Genomic DNA, 17,464 nt, shown 5'->3' on the forward strand with positions numbered 1-17,464 from the left:
GCAAATTCAGCTCTCAATGGGCCTGTTGTCGATGTTGTACCAAACATTATTTCCCCAAAAATGTCCCGTTTTCAACGGTTTCGAACGTTACACTCCTTGGGCTATGAGCCACACCTTGCGACAACGGATTTCGAACATTTAAATTTCCATTGGAATAGTGGCCGCTGCCTTGCGCAGCCCCAGCCTCGGTGACCAACTCTGGGCCGTCCAACAGGCCCGCGGGGCGACGACGAGGCAACATCTCGACGTCCCCACGTGGGAGACCTCAGCCAAGTTTCTTGGGTACTCTTCCTGCAAGTAGGAGTCGAAAGGCTACTTTGGTGTCTGTCATGATGTGTACACTCTGACCTAGGCAGTTTGCTGCAACTTCTGTCTCCGTGATCGTCGTGCGTTTCTTGTTCGTCTAGGATTGCCGTTTATCCAGTTCCTGACCTCCTCGCCTTTGGTGCAACCGTCAAAGGGCATGTCCTAAAACCGGTGTGTAAGTACTTCACAACTATATAATATCGGTATCGGAGGATTTGTGTGTTAGCGCTAATCTGTCTGAATTGCCTTTTTTTTTTTAAATACATTTTAACCCTTTTTTCACTGATTTCTATCCCTATCGCCTCAAAATTCCAAATTATATTAGCAACACTAATTTCTAATAATAAGTTATCTGTCATACAGTCTAAAGGTCTATTCACACTTGCGACTAGATGAGGTCGCGCGACTGGTAGTTGCGCGACAGAGGAGAGGAGCTCGCCACTACCGATGTCCACACTTGCGACTGTCGCCTTCTCGTTCTGTTCTGGTTCCGAACGAGTTGGGAGTAGGAGAGCTGCTGGGCGATGACAGCGAACGTCGGTATACAGCCGCTTGCCAGACACTTCACTTTTTTAGGCGAGCCCGCGCGGATGCCGCGCTCTCGTGTTTCCAGGAGAACGCCGACGTGTCAATGTAAAATGTTGCGCCTGCGTGAAAAACCCATTTCTCAAACTCCTCCCAGGCCATATCCTGCTCCCTACCTTTGAATTCCGGGTGCCGTTTGTTGAAAAGGTTCTCTAATTGCATTGAGAAGGTGCGCGATCGAGTACTCCGGGACCTCGCTGATTGGTGAAATGGTTTGCGACTAGTAGTCGCGCGACTGAAAATTCGAGCAGTGCACGATCGGCCCGCGGCAGTCGCTTTTCGACCGATGCGACCATTTGCGACTGTCGCTTTTCGACCAAACCGGTCGCGCGACCGCTGCTAGTCGCAAGTGTGAACGGGCCTTAAAGGGCCACTGTCCAGGGAAGGCCCTTTTAGGCAAAGGAGCCCAGTGTTTCAATCAGGTACCGGAGATAGTCTGTGCAAAATTCTACAGCGACACGCGCGCCGCAAAGCATCGAAAATACAATTCAAAGCTCTCTCATGCTCTCCTTTGAGAAGCCAGCTTCACCGCTTCCTGCGCTGGCCCGACGGCCCCCCGATAATTACGTACGTATCGGGAACGACGTCCATTGGTCCGTCTCGCTGACTGACGGGAGAATAATGGGTGTCTACCGCTCGCAGCGCGCTTTTCCCTCGCCACGTCCAGACTGAATCCAGCGGCGCGCGCTCCCTCGACCGCTTTTTTTTTTTTTCGCGCTCGCGGAGAGCCACGCCCCACTTCCCGCCAAACGCGGAGGAGGAAGGGGAATTTGTATTGCGGAGGCTAGACGACCTCGGGCAGGAGAGTGAAAAACTTTTGCGAGGGAACGGAAGGAGAGAGGCAGGATAGAATCGGGTGATTGCGGTGGCTGTAACTGCGTTATTAGTTACTCTTTTCAAAAACATTTTGCGGCCTTGCGTTCCAGGGGCGAAGTCTCACAGTCACCGGGGAAGAAAATATTTTCGACCGGAGGGTGGACAGTGGGCCTTTAAAGGGCCACTGTCCAGGGAAGGCCCTTTTAAGCAAAGGAGCCCAGTGTTTCGATCAGGTACCGGAGATAGTCTGTGCAAAATGCTACAGTGACACGCGCGCCGCAAAGCATCGAAAATACAATTCAAAGCTCTCTCATGTTCTCCTCTGGGAAGCCAGCTTCCCCGTTTCCTGCGCTGGCCCGACGGGCCACAGCAATGACGTACGTACCGGGAACGATGTCCATTGGTCCGTCTCGCTGACTGACGGGAGAAGGATGGGTGTCTACCGCTCGCAGCGCGCTTTTCCCTCGCCACGACCAGACAATCCAGCGGCGCGCGCTCCCTCGACCGTTTTTTTTTTTTTTTTTCGCGCTCGCGGAGAGCCACGCCCCACCTCCCGCCAAACGCGGAGGAGGAAGGGGAATTTGTATTGCGGAGGCTAGACGGCCTCGGGCAGGAGAGTGAAAAACCTTTGCGAGGGAACGGAAGGAGAGAGGCATGATAGAATCGGGTGATTGCGGTGGCTGTAACTGCGTTATTAGTTACTCTTTTCAAAAACATTTTGCGGCCTTGCGTTCTAGGGACGAAGTCTCACAGTCACCGGGGAAGAAAATATTTTCGACCGGAGGGTGGACAGTGGGCCTTTAAATCGACATCATGAATTCTATTCTGACACCTACAATGAATTCTGGCCAATCCCCCCCTGTGGGTATGCGCCATATGCACCGAAGAAGAAGAAATTCATGATCATGTAAACATTGTGGGCTGGACTGTTTTGCAACGAAATTAGCAGATGTTTCTATTCGAGCCGAATAATTTGATGGCTATTTTGAGTAAATTCTCATTCCCGCGAAGGGCCACAGAACCAAACGTTCATCAAACGTGCTACCCGCGACGACCGTGAATTCTTACGCCAAAGCTTTTCATGCCCTTGTGCACACATCGGATCTTGCAGAGTTCCAATTCCTGCCACGACCGCCCTGGCCACCGGCACAACTCGGCATGATTGTTCTCACTTTGACTTTCCTCGTCTACGTCGCCCTGCCGTTCCTTAGGAAGATCTGTAAGTGGCGCTTAATTTCGCGAGTAAGAGCAAAAAAAAAAAAAAAAAAACAAGTACGACGGGCTTAAATATGAAACGTCTAAATGTTCTTCGTTTACACGACCACGCGTGCGCGGCATGCGTACGGTGAAGGCAAAGCGGAAATCTCGTTTTAGTCGTCCTAGGAGACCATGAGTCATTTGAGAAGAATTCATTTCTTGAAAGCGCTTCAGCAGTCCACCCGAGTTACAAGCTCATCAGGGAGTTGCATGGCCCCTTAGGTATCTTCGCGCCTGCATGAAGAGCGCTTGCAGATTGAACACAACTAATGGAATGATACACTATGTGCTGTAGCTGATAGTATCTCTCTCCCAAGGGTCTACTTTGGTGTAGATTGGAGGTAGACAAACCCACATCTTAAATATGGCCCTAAATGTGCAATTCTAAACTTAGTTGCTGCTTGGAGCAACAAACATTGTGGCAATACTATCTCCACCCTCCCTCCTCTCCCCCCAAATTTGTTTTCAACGAGTCTTTACTTGAAAATGCACCTGCAACTATGCTTGCTAGCAGATGCTGGTTTGAATGCTCAGCGGTGCTGATTTTCATAACGGTGTTGGAATAATGATCACTAAAACCATGATATCGACACATGCATTTGATATAAGTCGGCTCTTCTGCACTGTAGTAGATAAAATTGGCAGTGCTGGAACTGTAGCTTCAAAGACTTCGCCCTCAACAAAGGCACTAATAACTTGAACAGTACTGATATGAATCAATGCCTTGCCTCCATCAGAGAATGTTACAGCAAAACTGTTTTTTGAAATCAAAGCTCTAATGGCATAGTTAAATCTCGTTACAAGAGACACTGTTACAAGAGACACTCGGTTATAAGAGACATTTGAAAATGGTTTGGTTGGTTTTCCTATGTCTGCCATGTTAACAATATTGCATACAAGAGACATGGTTACAAGAGACACTCGGTTACTAAGGACAACTTTTTCAGGTCCCTGGAGTAAATTCTTCTCTATTTACAAGAGACACAATCCAGGTGTGCTCATGCAATGCATCTGGAACGTACCAACTCGTACATGATGCACTTCAGATTCCCTTAGCTAAATTCTGTTCCATATCAGTGTCCTTTTTATTGTGTATGTCAGGAACTGAGGAGTGCTTCCCCATGATTGGAAAGTCAAAACGGCATCGCATTACTGTTACCTACGAAGCAAATTAAAATGCATGAATGACACCCAGCATTTTTAACTCCTCACTTAAAATTTGATCACAAGATGAAAGCTTAGAATCCTGATGTCTTTCTCTTCTGAATCATCTGATGGTGACGAGCAAGTAAGAGTGCCTCAAAGGTATTAGAGCAACAGGAAGGCTTGCAAAGTGAAGTGCTTTACCTCCAGAATTTGGGAAGGAATACACTGTGCACTCGCAAAAATACATACTAGTAGCAATAACTTCTTTAAGCTTTCCTGAACAATTTCCTGTTAATGCATGTGAATGCATTTATATACTGATGTGCAGTAAACTGATCAACACAGTGATTATAGAATTTTTGGTTACAAGAGACATGTTTTTCGGGTCCCTTGAGTGTCTCTTGTAATGAGGTTTTACTGTATTCTTATTAACATAGACCACCAATCACATGTTTACAATTGCAAATATCAACGTTAAAACTGCAATGACACTAATTTTTTTTCTCCTTCCAGTTGCCAGACTATTCAGCAAAACAGAGCGAGCTGATAAAACAAAGTCCAGCTTAATTACGTGAATGTAAATTGTGGTGGTCGTCAAATGTGCTTGAAATATTCAGAAATAAACACTGGTTTGAAACATTGACATGACAAAACAAAAAAATGCCTAAATGCCTAGCTGTCTGGAGCATCTTCCTATCGTTGAATAAAAAGCTGCAGGAGAGTTGCCAAGGGCATGGTTTATTTTCCTACTTACAAATAAAAGCTGCACACACACGAGCACATATGTCAACAGTCTTGATGTGCATATTTACATAAAGAACAGGCTTGTCCCTTGAGGGCACAGATGATCACTCTGCCTTGTCCTAAGGATGCTCAGAACACTTTCTTGACACGCTGAGGCAGAATAGATTCTTTGGCCTTGTTAAAGAAAGACAGCAAGTTGTAGCGCTTGTTCCGCTGAGAAAAGTAGTTGGAAACAACATCATTGTCATCTGAAAATCAATACAAATACAGAAGACTTTAACAAAGCACTGTAAACAATAATGGAGGCTTGTTAAATGTAAGAAGGCCTAATGTTGTTCTTTCACAGTTAAAATGGATTTCATTTCAATCTACACGCGTGCTTCGAACTCTATGCGCATCCTGCCGGCAAAGCAGCAGATAAATCGCCGCCATCTTGGGTTGTTTCGATGCTTTTCAAGCTTATTTCTTCGTGTGCATTTCTCAAGATTTCTGGAGAAGGCAGAAGAGTGTCACACATACCAGTGCGCAATGGACTGAAAGTTCATACTTCCACTACAGCATGGAACCTGCGTACAGCACGGGTATGCTGTAGAGCAAAGGTTATTTTGATAAATATGCCACAGCGATTTTGACTTGAACCTTGAGCTACTATATTTTCCCATAGCATGATCTGTTTACAGCATATTTCAGTACATGACTGCCTTGCATCACACTAGACCCGGCCTGTGAAATGGTAAATGTAGTTTCTCAGGCTAGTTCTAGAGGCAGTACATTGCTTTAAACATTACAGCAAGGCTTTTCAGTTATTTCATAGGATGCAGTCACATTTTCGGAATAAACATTTTGTGAAGAGCAAAGCTGTACAACAATGGTATTCATACTGCCACAACTATATCGTGGTAAATGCTCGTTATTTAAACCTTCACATGCCTTTCTCAGTTGGATGGTTTTCCATGCTGCACTCAACCTTAGAGGGCTTTTTTCTGGTTTGGTTTATGGGGTTTAACATCACAAACCTTCTTTTCCAAGTTACTGTTGAGTGACAGGGCAGAATAGGGTGAAGAAGGTGGCTACAAGCAGTCAAGAAAACTGAACAAAGGTTGAGGGGGAGCCTCAGTCTGAATTCCAACAATTCGACAAAAGGGCTTATCGTTGTCTCAGCAGCGTGGAAATTTGGCATTACTGTGTTTGTACTGAAGCAATCTGTGTGCTGATGCTATTTATATCACACTAGTGTCGTATCTACAAACTGCAATTAAAATAGTAATGAGAAAAAATTTAAATATTCACAGCAAATGCAAGTACAATTTCTTACTACAAATTGCTTTGAGATGAATAAAAACAGCACCTCAGCATAGTGTTTCAAACCAGAATGAAATGCCTTAGGGATCAAGTACACAAACTTACATTTTATGTTTATGAAGATTAAAGTGCTGAAAAGAGCAGTAAGAAGTAAACTACTCCTTAAACCCCAACATTGCTTGAACTAATACAGGTATTAAAATACTTATTTAAGATTTGACGTTCATGTGAAAAAATTGAAACTAAAAGAAAAAAAATTGCCGATGATTACGTTCTTTCTTAATGCGAAATTTATGCGCAGCTCATCAGCTTTTCGATAGATTGAGGTATGTGCTTCGGCTGGGGTGGTGCACATATCGAGATCCGCCGCCACCGATCCGGCGCTGATTGCTGCCGCACAGTGGATTTTTCCAGTGACTCTACCGCACAGGGGTGGCATTGGAGGAGGAGCCAAGAGAGAAATTAAGTTATCAGAAGGAAGGTCGCGGGAGGCAGTGCGTGGGCCCATAGGAACGTTGCGCGGCGAAGAGATAGCAGCGACTGACTGATGCCGCTTATGCCGCTACCGAGTCAAGTCAACGTGGCTCTGCGTTTCGGCTTGGGATGTACGCATCGTGATCCGCTGATGCCGAGCCGGAGCTTCGGCAACTGGAGAATGCCATCGCCGCCACGCAGGAGGACGGGGGGGTACACACAGCGGCGAACGGATGTGGCAGGAGTGCGTGATCACGGGTGGTCGCCGCCACGGATCAAGAGCGAAGGGAGAAAGGGGGGGGGGGGGGTTACACGCAGCGGCGTGGAACGGTGGCGGCAGGAGCTGGCTATAAGGTAGAACGCCGACAGCAAAAGACGCGAAACGCAGGAACAGGCGCCAAAGATCTGCGCTCTAAAACTTCAAAACTGCAATCCTCATTAAAAGCTAACTCCACACATTCGCACAGCAAATTGTGCAGGGAAGTTCAATGCATCCCAGCAAAAAAGAAGCACGTGAATATGCACTCTATAACAACACACTGAAACTTAGTTTAAAGGTGGTGACTTTTCTCACAGCACCACATCTGCATCTACAAAAAGACTAAGTGGAGTTGCCGTTACCAGATGCTGGCAAGCACTAACTTTTCTGCCAATTGAAAAAATAATTTTTGTCTGATTTCTTGACGGAATGTACTAATATATTTTCCTTGTTTGATATGAAGGAGGCAAACAGCCACTGAAACCATTCAGTGAGACATTCATAGTGGACATGTTTGGAGAACAGCAGTGACAGTTGGCCCTTTGGCTATATCTTTATTTTTTGCTTCAAGAATAAAGTTTTATGCACAAAGTGACTAAAGAAACTAACACTTACTTCACAGTAAAAAAATTCCATGAAACAAAGCCAGTACACAGCACTTCTTTTTCAAAGAAAAGCTTTATTTTCAAACACAACTACCTAATGTATGTACCATTTGTGAAGTGCTCTATTCTACAACACAATTCACATTCTTGTCTATAATTAAAGCAGAAGAGAAAATGCTCAGCACGCTCAGCTTTAGAGACAGCATTCTCTGCTCCCTCCAATAGGCTCCTCAGACTATGACACCAGTTATCCTAGATAACTTAGCCAGTGTTTAAAAACATACTATACTTGCAGTGGAGAGTACTGCAAACATGTTGCTGACAACTGCACGTAGTAAACATGGGTATTTTCATTTTTGTTCAAATTATTGATTAAATAAATTGAAAGTAGAGACATAATGAAAAATGCAGCTGAAAGGCAACAATGCACGCACACACACGCACACACACACACACACACACACACACGCACACACACACACACACACACACACACACACACACACACACACACTGACAAGGCGATGCATTGCCGCCTGTTCAACTGCATTTTTCGTCATGTGTCCAGACCGACTAGCTCAACATTCTACTGTATTATTGAAAGACTTTTACCAATTACGTTTCCAGCCATAATTGTAGTGGCAAACTAAAGAGCACACCAAAACATGTCTCATTCATAAAATTTTTATTTTTATACGAATGCTAAAGATTAGTTGTTTTTTTCTCCTTGAAGAGAAGGCCATAATATACTAAAATCTCACATGACCATGCATTTGTGTACTGCAACAGTAGTGCTTACAAATGTGGTATATTTGTGAACGTAGCCATGTACGAAGGAGCTGCATATGCGGCAGGGTGAGAAGAATGCAATGGGCGCTGGCGCAAAAAAAAGTAACACCTGCGGCTTGGCCAAGCTGAGTGTGGAAAACGCTGGAAGTGCTGGTTCTTGGCACTGATATGTAGGCCGAAAAACTAAGCAGTTTTTTGTCAATGGGCAGCATTTCACATCTGGAATCTCACATCTGGGCTCCATGTTCCCAGATATTGATTTGCTAATGAAATTTTCAGTTTTCTTGGGCCCGCCAGGTGCAACGCCCGACCAGTGATTAGGTACACTACCGATTATTTTGGGCTGCACACTGCTACTGGAACAAATGTGCTCACTATTTTCCAGACTCGACGAAATCAGGTCAAAGGTGCTGCTATAAATTTTGGTGCTCGCTTCATTATTCTTGCCTCGTCAAATTTTCAACACCAACGCATGCGGCTGCATTCATGAATTCAAAGTTTGGTTTGGTTTGTAGGATTTAACGTTCCAAAGCAACTCGAGCTATGAGAGACGCCGTAGTGGAGGACTCCGGAAATTTCGACCACCTAGAGTTCTTTAACATGCACTGACATCGCACACGGGCACCTAGCTTTTTGCCTCCATCGAAAAGCGGCCGCTGAGGCCAGGGACTCAATCCCGCATCCTTGGGCACATAGTCAAGCACCCTAAACACTGCGCCACTTCGGTGGGATTAATTCAAAGTTTGGTTGGTCTGGTGTGGTTTATGGGGTTTAACTCCCAAAGCGACTCAGGTTCTGAGAGAGAGACGCCATAGTGGAAACCTCCAGAAATTTTGACCACCTGGGGTTCTTTAGTGCGCACTGACATCACACAGCACAGAGGCACCTTTCTTTTCGCCTCCATCAAAAGCTGCCGCTGTGGCCGGAATTCAATCCTGCGTCTTTGGGTTCAGCAGTCCAGCGCCCTAACCACTGAACCACCACGGCCGAGATAATTCAAAGTTTGAAAACATTGCTGCTTTGGCACACAAGATGATCACCTGGGATTTATATTTCATGAGCTTTCCCCATTTTAAACACCGTAAAAACTAAAATATAGCACAGTGATGAAATAGATGTTTTTTGGATTGCTCCACAATTTAACACTGAAGTTTTAACCAAAAATTTAATGACTGAATCATGTGTTTCATTATCGAATTGAACAAAATATAAAAATACTCTTGCAGCTATAGTAGGTTAACTGATTGAAAGTGGCAATTTAGGCTACCTGGTTCATGATTAGAAAGAGCAAGCAGCGCAAATTATTGGGCACGACAGAAAAGATGAAAACAGTTGTGTGACAATGGGTCACAGTTTGCGGCATCTAGCATTACTCTGCGCACCAATCACAAGAGTAAACTTTTTGATATTTGATTACTATATCAAACAATCCAAAGGAACCAAAATTTTTGAACTTGTAATTCTGTGCAATGCTTACCTTCTTGTCAGATAAGAAAAGCTTTACCAGTGGACAACTTTTTTCACAGAGGAATTTAGTATGGTGGTCACTGCAGACGAGTGGTCGGTTTGTTGGCTAGTTGCTTATGAGTTTTTTCATCCTAAAACAACTCAGGCTATCGGAGATGCTACAGTGGAGGGCTCGAGATTGTTTTGACCATACTGGCTCTTCAACATTCACTGATATTGCAGATGGTGCATTGCTTTTCACCTTGAAAAAGTGGCCGCACTAACCATTGAGCCACTGCAATAGGGCAGACATGAGTTGTATTGTTGTATCGAACTGTCCATACAGTGGTCAACAACATGGTTTGTTGTCCATTTGCTGTGTCTTGGTATGTCTTTAAACACAGATATAGCTGGGGTTGGATTTCTCAGTTTTTATTTTTTGAAAATTTGGTGGACCTTTTAGTGTATATTTCAGAATGCAAGTCATTTTTTTTGTGGACATTATAATTGATGAAAGAATTATTAACTTCTTAAGGTGATTTAACGTGGCAATCCCACATGGTAAAACCTCACAGTCTATATCTGCTGTTTCTGTCAGTGTGAAGAGTTTATTTACTACAAGAAATTAAAAAGCAAATGGTAATACTCGGAGCTCCGCTTGTAGTAGGAATTGCAATTGCCATTCAAAAAGCAATAGAAGCTAAATTAAATAGATATGAATGCAAGTGGAAGTTTACTTCTTTAAGAACTAAGTTGGCATATATTGTTTGTTTTGGGTGAGAGGAAAGCATCATGTGGTCTGTGTTGATGGCAGCTACAAGACCGCACTATAGTGGCAGTAGCCAGAACATGATATCTATGCATCGTTTTATCAGCAGCCACGTGCCGTTGATAAACCTACTTAGCCAACTAATTGCTCTAAGTGGGTGATGATAGTGAATAAACAGTGCTTAGACAACAGATGGCCAGGAGGGGCTCTAGTGGAGCACTACCTCAAATCACAGAACTATGCTGCCTATCCAACAATACTATTATTGCATCAAGCCACCAGACTTCCCAATTCAGTTTGTACAAAACAGCCACCTAGCTAAGGCTCGCATGCCAAGCATACTGGCCCATTTCATTTGAAACCGAATTTTAAAAACAGTGCTTTAACATTTTTGTTTTCCGGCTTGAACTGGAAAATCCAACCGATAGAAACAATCATCTCGGCCATCTAGTATAACATGACAGACACGCTATTGCAGCGCTTAATTTACTCATGCATAATTATTATTCAGTGAAATTTAAAGGACTAATGAACTTTTTTTTATTTACAAGCATGCACTGATGTAATGGCAAATGTTTGTCAAAATAAAATTTTCAATATAATAAAGTTGCAATCTGTGTTGTTTAAATGACAGATGGGGGATAAAGCAGTGGACAGCTCCCAATTTGGCCGCTTGATGCCTACTAAAGGACCCTAGGTGAGACTATAAGTCGCTTTTTGAACTGTTGAGCCCCATAACTGACTTTGTTATGTTGACATACATATTTTGGGAACCATTCTCTGTTTTGTCAATGTGTGCCACTAATTAAAAAAAAAAAAACATTATTGCTTCTTTCAAATTTTGTAGCATAACTATTAAAAATGTATAAATTCAGAACTGCGATAATATGTAGCATTACATAGTTAAAGAAGAGGGGCATAGTTAAATATTAGTTTAAACTTTCAAGCCATATACTGAACTCTAAGTATTTTATTTTTTAGTGCAGTCAAATAACTGGGCCCTTGCAATATCGCCTTGTTCGTCCATCATGAAAACCTGCTTTTACATCTGATGGATACGAAATCAAAAGGAATCGCAATTTTAAAGCACATGGTTAAGTTGTACGTACTGATACCACAAGAAGCCTTTGGTAAAATTTTAGTGCTCTGCATTCATACAACAGCCTGAAGCTAGAACTGCTCCAAGCCATGAAGTAGCTTGCTTTACCATTCTCCAAGTGCCATTTTCAGCAAGCAGTATATGAGTGGTGGCATCCAATAAACTTTGTCGTTGCAAAATTGCCTCAATTTATAGTGCAAAAAAGTGTGCGGGAGGCTGCTACAAGAACTTGGTAAGTTGCTATGATAGCCTCCCTTGTCAAATTCCTAAAATATTCTTTTTCAACAATCTCTTTTTAATGAAAGTAGTACAGCATTTTGGCACCTTCAGAAACTAATACATCTAAGCTCACTTCCAGGGGAGGTTAACAGTCATTGCTTAGGGTACACTTGTTGAGAAGGTAAAATGTTTATAAATTGCAGCTTCCTGGTATCAGTTTTTTGTTTGTTAGTGTCCAATCAGTCTTTAAGGTGCAGAGAATAAACTAGGGCCCTACACAACTTATGGAAATTTAAGTTGTCTTTATATTATTTTCAGGCATTGCAAAGTTGTGTAATAAAGCCCATTCTAGGTATTACATGGGAAGAGCTCATCATCAACTAGTCCGACAATGTTATATTTATGCATACTTATTGCTGCATTCACAGTTAATTATGTAAGGCATAGAATAAATAGCAAATCACAGCGTCCGACTATTACAATGTCACACTACTATGCAAGAATCTATCGTTTTCTCATCAAAAAATGACTTACCTTTTTATGAATGCTTAATTAATGCATATTCTTGGTAGGTTGTAATACCTATGTTTCATAAGCTACAACTGAAATGCATAGAGAACAAAGGCACCCTAACAGGGAAACTAAGCATGGCCAGGCTATGAATATCACCGGGAGACACGAGAGACACAAATTGTTCATTCTAGAAAGCCATGTTATTTGATGCAATCCAGGAGCTCATGATCAAACATGTTCCTGCTTTTCAGTACGGCTTTAACATGCAGGAGTAAAAGTGGGCTAGAGCATTTTGGAGCCGCTCAGAGAGCAGCAATAAAGCCACTTTGCAGCAACGTTGAAGCAATAAAACAAGAATTTTCAAGCATTCAAATCAGGTTTTGGAGCATACTTCTAGAGTTAAACGCTTTTAATAATTGCAATTTTCTATTCCTGACATACAAAAATATGCAATTAGGAATCGTCCACACCTTTTATTCCTTTTTATTAAAATATCCTTTTTATTTAACGCCGAATGTTTTGCCGACTATATAAACATATCTGACAAGAAAAGACAAACAGCCAAAACATGCATACATGCCTAAAATAACACAACTGACCTAAGGAACAATTTGGAACAAACTAACAGTAAACAGAATGTTTTCTTTCATAACTGAACATTAAGTTAGACTAAAAGCTTTTTACTATTTTCACTTGACAGATTCAAACGTGGGGCCTACCACTTTGATACGCTTAAACACCACCACTAGTTTGCAGTTCACATCAGTGAGCAGCACATTTCTGCTCTCTGTCTTGTGTATGTCCTTTTTGATCCTACGCCTGTGCTGAGAAATTTCTCGGCACTAGTCAGTAGTGTCGTCGGGGAGCACAGACGACACTCAGGGGGCCTTTTCTTCCTTCAGCTTCTTTACTTCTCATGTTTTCGAGAGACACTGGGACTTCCTTATTTTCAATATGCTGGTGATAGGTCCTGTATGACTTTCCAGCACTCTTGTGAACACTCCTACTGATTGGCCCCTTTGTGGTGTCCCCCACTAGTAATGCTTCAAGTATGCTTTTGTCTGACGTAGGCTTGACACATTTGCTACTAACTAAGAGGCTCGATTGTGAACTACCTGCTTGATTTCACAGCAGAACCATTACAACAACTCATGTAATTCTTTGTTGTCAGGCAGGTTGAAGTAGTCCATGGTGACAGCTTCGTTCACTGCTCTCACTTCTTGCACTAACGGTGAATTAAAAGGCCAGGAAAACGTGACATGTCATGTGCACAGAACATTTTTTTTTCGCAATTAATTCCCTCCAATCTCATATGCGTTGTTTTAAATTTACTACGAATCTCTATGCTTTTTTATTTTATGAAAATTTTATATATATTAGGACCAGCGTGAGATGTATTATAACTCTGCCATTGGTGTGCTGCCATCGGATCGACTAAAGCAGCCCCTATAGCGCGTACACATACTCACAGCATGCCAGTGCCATGCTGTACTTCTCAAGGGCGCTTAATCGAATCGTATCAGATCACATTTTTTGTACGCAACGTGATGGCCCACTGTGCGACAAAAATCCCTGTTCTGCTAAATTTGATGGCAGACCACTGAGCCAGCAAGTTTGGAGCAATTCTGGAACAATCTTGCGTTCTGGAGCAGGATGGAGCAGGGAAAGCAGTTTGGAGCAGAATGGAGCAGCACTTCCACCCATAAAAGCATTGTGCAGTGAAGGTTTGAAGTGGTTAATTAGAAGTTTTGAAGTGGCTAATTGGACTTTTTAATGCTATGGACACCAAGAAAGAGAGGGTAATGATCTTTCATACATACAATCAGCAACTGCTTCCGAAATTATGCAATGAATCACTAGGAAGAAATTAGGTCTCAGGGAGTGCTTTTGTTTGCGATGCATAGTTTTTGCTAAAAATGACATTTCGAAGTAGGTTCAGATTAGGCTAGGTTCAGGTGACACAGTAGAGCAAAACTGTACAAATTGGAGAGATTGCGCTCGCATCCCACTAACTTTTGTCCCTGGCCGCACATGATAATCATCCAGCATATGCCATATAATAGCCCTGACGAATGCCATAAATAACATACGCACCACTGAGAAGTGGCCTCCGCTCGGCAAGAGTTGGCAGGACACTGTCGTTGGCATTAAGCGAGACCACAAATGCAAATGGCACCAACCACAGGCATAGAGTGAAGTATGCAAGCACCTGCATAAATAGCGCCCATTACTACAACAATCTGAAAACCGTCCCTTACCTACGCCAAAAGCACTTGCCTCGCTAAGTGTGTAGGGCTTGCTAGCAAAGAAATTGAATGCAAGGAAGTGGTTCAGGACAACAAGTGCTGAAAAATAAAAGGAAGAAATCAAGGTTAGGCTAGGCAATAAATGGCATGAAAGAGCACCCCTCCTCTCTTCACAACACACAATCTGAATATGCAAGCCCCGACTAGAGCAAGATCTAACCTAGCAGTAGCATGCATTCATAAAGGTCAAAATCTAAATGCCTGTAATTTTAAACCTTTGACTTTTTGCTGTACGGTACTGTGGCCGCATTCTGTCCAGTGGCGTTTTTGCCTTTCGGGTACTGCGCTGAGCGCTAGCGCATAAAAAAATTCGACACTGGGGTGAATTTTTTTTTCCTGAATATTCGACAGTTGAAGGGTTAAAGTTCTTCTGACCGTTTCTTCCCTACCTCTCAAGCATCATTATAGTATGTCTTTCTCTGACTAGATGTGAAAATATGCTTAACTGAGAAGCTTCATAAAAGCTTTTGTCAACAAAAATAACCCACCTAGAGACACACTTTCAAGTATGCCTAGAAGTGGTTTGTGACACAAGCTTTTTCCTTTGTCAGATCAAAAAATGCACTGGATTAGGTAACACACAATAAGAGCTCTGAATTCGAAAAGGTTATAAAAGTTATGTGTTATCGTTCAGACTCATGCACAAGTGGTCTTTCAAAGGAAACACTGGCAACTAAAGTTATCTGAACAAATTTCACATGGAACATAATGCTGAGTTTCTGACTGCCTTTAAAGATCAAGAGTATACCGATAGAAAGAAGATGGCTACACAGTATGAAAGAGCACTGAACAAGGGTAGTGGGTGAGCCACAGTTCACAAGCCGAGACAATGTTTCAAGTGTACTTGTCTTCGTCTGGGCAGTACTGCTTTTGAGTATCGAATATTTCTAAAAGCAAAAACTTCCAAATTAAATAAAAAGCAACACAAAGGTAAAATTTCGCAATTCTTTTGGTGCCTTCCGCTTCTTGAAAAATCAGGAACATATGCCATTTCCGTTACCTTGAACATTTGTACTGCTTGGGCATTTTTAATTTGCTGGCTATTTGGACATATGTGATGGGAAGATGCGTTCTCAAAGGAACACTGAAAACAAGTAGTAGTAAAGCACTTTATTCCAGAGCAGTAACCAACTGCTCAAAATGAGCTTTGCAAACTAAAGCTAATGTGCATCAATAAATTACTGCTTTTCAAGGGAATAGATAGTATCACATGGTACAGTATGGTACAGAATGTGGGGTTCTAAGCTCCAAAGCTCTTCATGGGCTATGAGGAATCCAATAGTGGAAGACTCTGGATTAATTTAAACCAGCTGGGGTTCGTTGACATGCACTGGCATCACACAGCCCACTGGCTGCTTTCCCTGAAACCCGAACTACAAAAGACTGAAATATAAAATATAGGTGATGATACTGGCAAATGGTGATGATATCAACGCAGTCTTGTTTTTATGCAGATATTTGAGGATAGGCTGCACTGCCATTCTATTCAAAACAATGGTTGCAAAGCCTATAGTCACAGGCTTGAATTGAATGGTCAGAATGTTTGCTGCAAATCTAATTTTCTCAGTATTAACTCCCCCTTTTACTACTGAACAAACATCAACATTGCCACAAAGGGCCAAATAATCGATATTTAGTGCAATAAAAAACTGAACGAAGCTGTCCCAAATGACCCGTTAATACCATAGTTTAAGCTTGTCATGAGAAACAAAAATGGAATTACTCTACTTCAGTTCAGCTGCCTCGTAACAACACAAACACTTCTGTATTCGGCACACAATTACCTGTTCGTTTAGTTCACTTTTTTTCACCACTGTTTAGTGGTACATTGATATTTAAAAAAATCGTGGATACACCGCCATTGAGAGTAAAGGCTGCGTTTCGCTCACTGCACGCTGCACGAAACTTTATTGATAAAATAAATAAAAAAATCACGGAATGCCGAGTGTTATCTTCCAAAAAACTGGCGTATGCACAGCTATTACCGCCAACTATCACTGACTCACGGAAATTATACAGTACAAAACGCATACCTGTAGCCGACAGGAAAGGCACGGAATAGAGGTTGAAGAATGGGAAAGTTCGCAAGACCAGCATGTGCATCACTTGGCTGAGCATACCGCAGCCAATCATTGCCATAGGAAGATCTTCAAAAACGAAGAGCCCGACGTAAACGGCGAGCGTCAGCTGCAAAACAACGAAGTACGTAGGAACACCATTCATTTGAAAATAAGAAGAGGATAAATAGAAACTGAAGAGGTACCAGAATTAGTATCCTAATAATCTTTCCAGTCATAATGGTGAATTCTTCCACAAGTTCGGCCAAGTAGTAGAGGCCAGCCGCTGAAAAGGCAAATAAAAAATTTTACTCTGCTGAAGGAGAAGATGCGCAATCATGGTACCGCCAAACCATACATCAAGACGAAATTTAAATCAACCGGAGCGCTTTTGTTACTATAAATACAATGCGTAAATCTAAATCTAGTGGCATGCAGTGATAACCTCTGGCTATGAGATCATACATCACCACTCATCGAACGCTTTACAAGAACGGGTCAGCTCGTACGCTCAATGACATTTACTTTCGGTAAGGACAGCTGATATGACTCACCTACAGCCAGTACAGAAAAGCATACTTGGACGAATGTTGCCACCCAACTTAATAAGTACAAATAAAGCATTTCGCGGTGAAACACGCGAGCCCGTCAGACCCACGCAATTCGTCGGCTGCGGTACGCCGAAACTGGCCGAAACACCGATTCTGTTATGTTGCCAGTTGCCTGCCACGCTGGATCTCGTAATGAGCCAGTTTTAGCCAAAAATCAAATA

General features: G+C 42.6%; 1 protein-coding gene and 1 long non-coding RNA gene across 2 annotated transcripts; one reads left to right on the top strand and one right to left on the bottom strand.

Moving 5' to 3' along the window:
• Window positions 1–406: 406 nt before the first annotated feature.
• Window positions 407–4,753, top strand: LOC146206486 (uncharacterized). The gene is made up of 3 exons (XR_014704445.1): window positions 407–481; window positions 2,819–2,926; window positions 4,624–4,753. It is a non-coding gene; the product is annotated as an uncharacterized LOC146206486 (long non-coding RNA).
• A 76-nt stretch (window positions 4,754–4,829) lies between these two features.
• Window positions 4,830–17,405, bottom strand: LOC146206487 (protein TEX261). Its single transcript, XM_084591207.1, has 6 exons — window positions 17,247–17,405; window positions 16,899–16,978; window positions 16,669–16,822; window positions 14,607–14,674; window positions 14,424–14,538; window positions 4,830–5,102 (listed from the first exon to the last, which is right to left on the bottom strand). The coding sequence occupies exons 1-6, from the start codon at window positions 17,314–17,316 to the stop codon at window positions 4,984–4,986; spliced, it is 606 nt and encodes a 201-aa protein (XP_084447333.1). The 5' UTR covers window positions 17,317–17,405; the 3' UTR covers window positions 4,830–4,983.
• Window positions 17,406–17,464: the final 59 nt, after the last annotated feature.

This window comes from Amblyomma maculatum, chromosome 1, assembly GCF_055883805.1.
Source record: "Amblyomma maculatum isolate TAMU_Amacu chromosome 1, ASM5588380v1, whole genome shotgun sequence".
Taxonomy (NCBI): Eukaryota; Metazoa; Arthropoda; class Arachnida; order Ixodida; family Ixodidae; genus Amblyomma; species Amblyomma maculatum.

What these genes read in the sequence shown, in the direction of transcription:
- LOC146206487 (XM_084591207.1), bottom strand. Translation starts at nt 17,316, where the DNA reads ATGCTTTATTTGTACTTATTAAGTTGGGTGGCAACATTCGTCCAAGTA. An exon ending in AGCCCTACACACTTAGCGAG is followed by an intron (nt 14,539 to 14,606) that starts GCAAGTGCTTTT and finishes CTATTTATGCAG; the next exon opens with GTGCTTGCATACTTCACTCT. An exon ending in GCGGAGGCCACTTCTCAGTG is followed by an intron (nt 5,103 to 14,423) that starts GTGCGTATGTTA and finishes ATTGATTTTCAG; the next exon opens with ATGACAATGATGTTGTTTCC.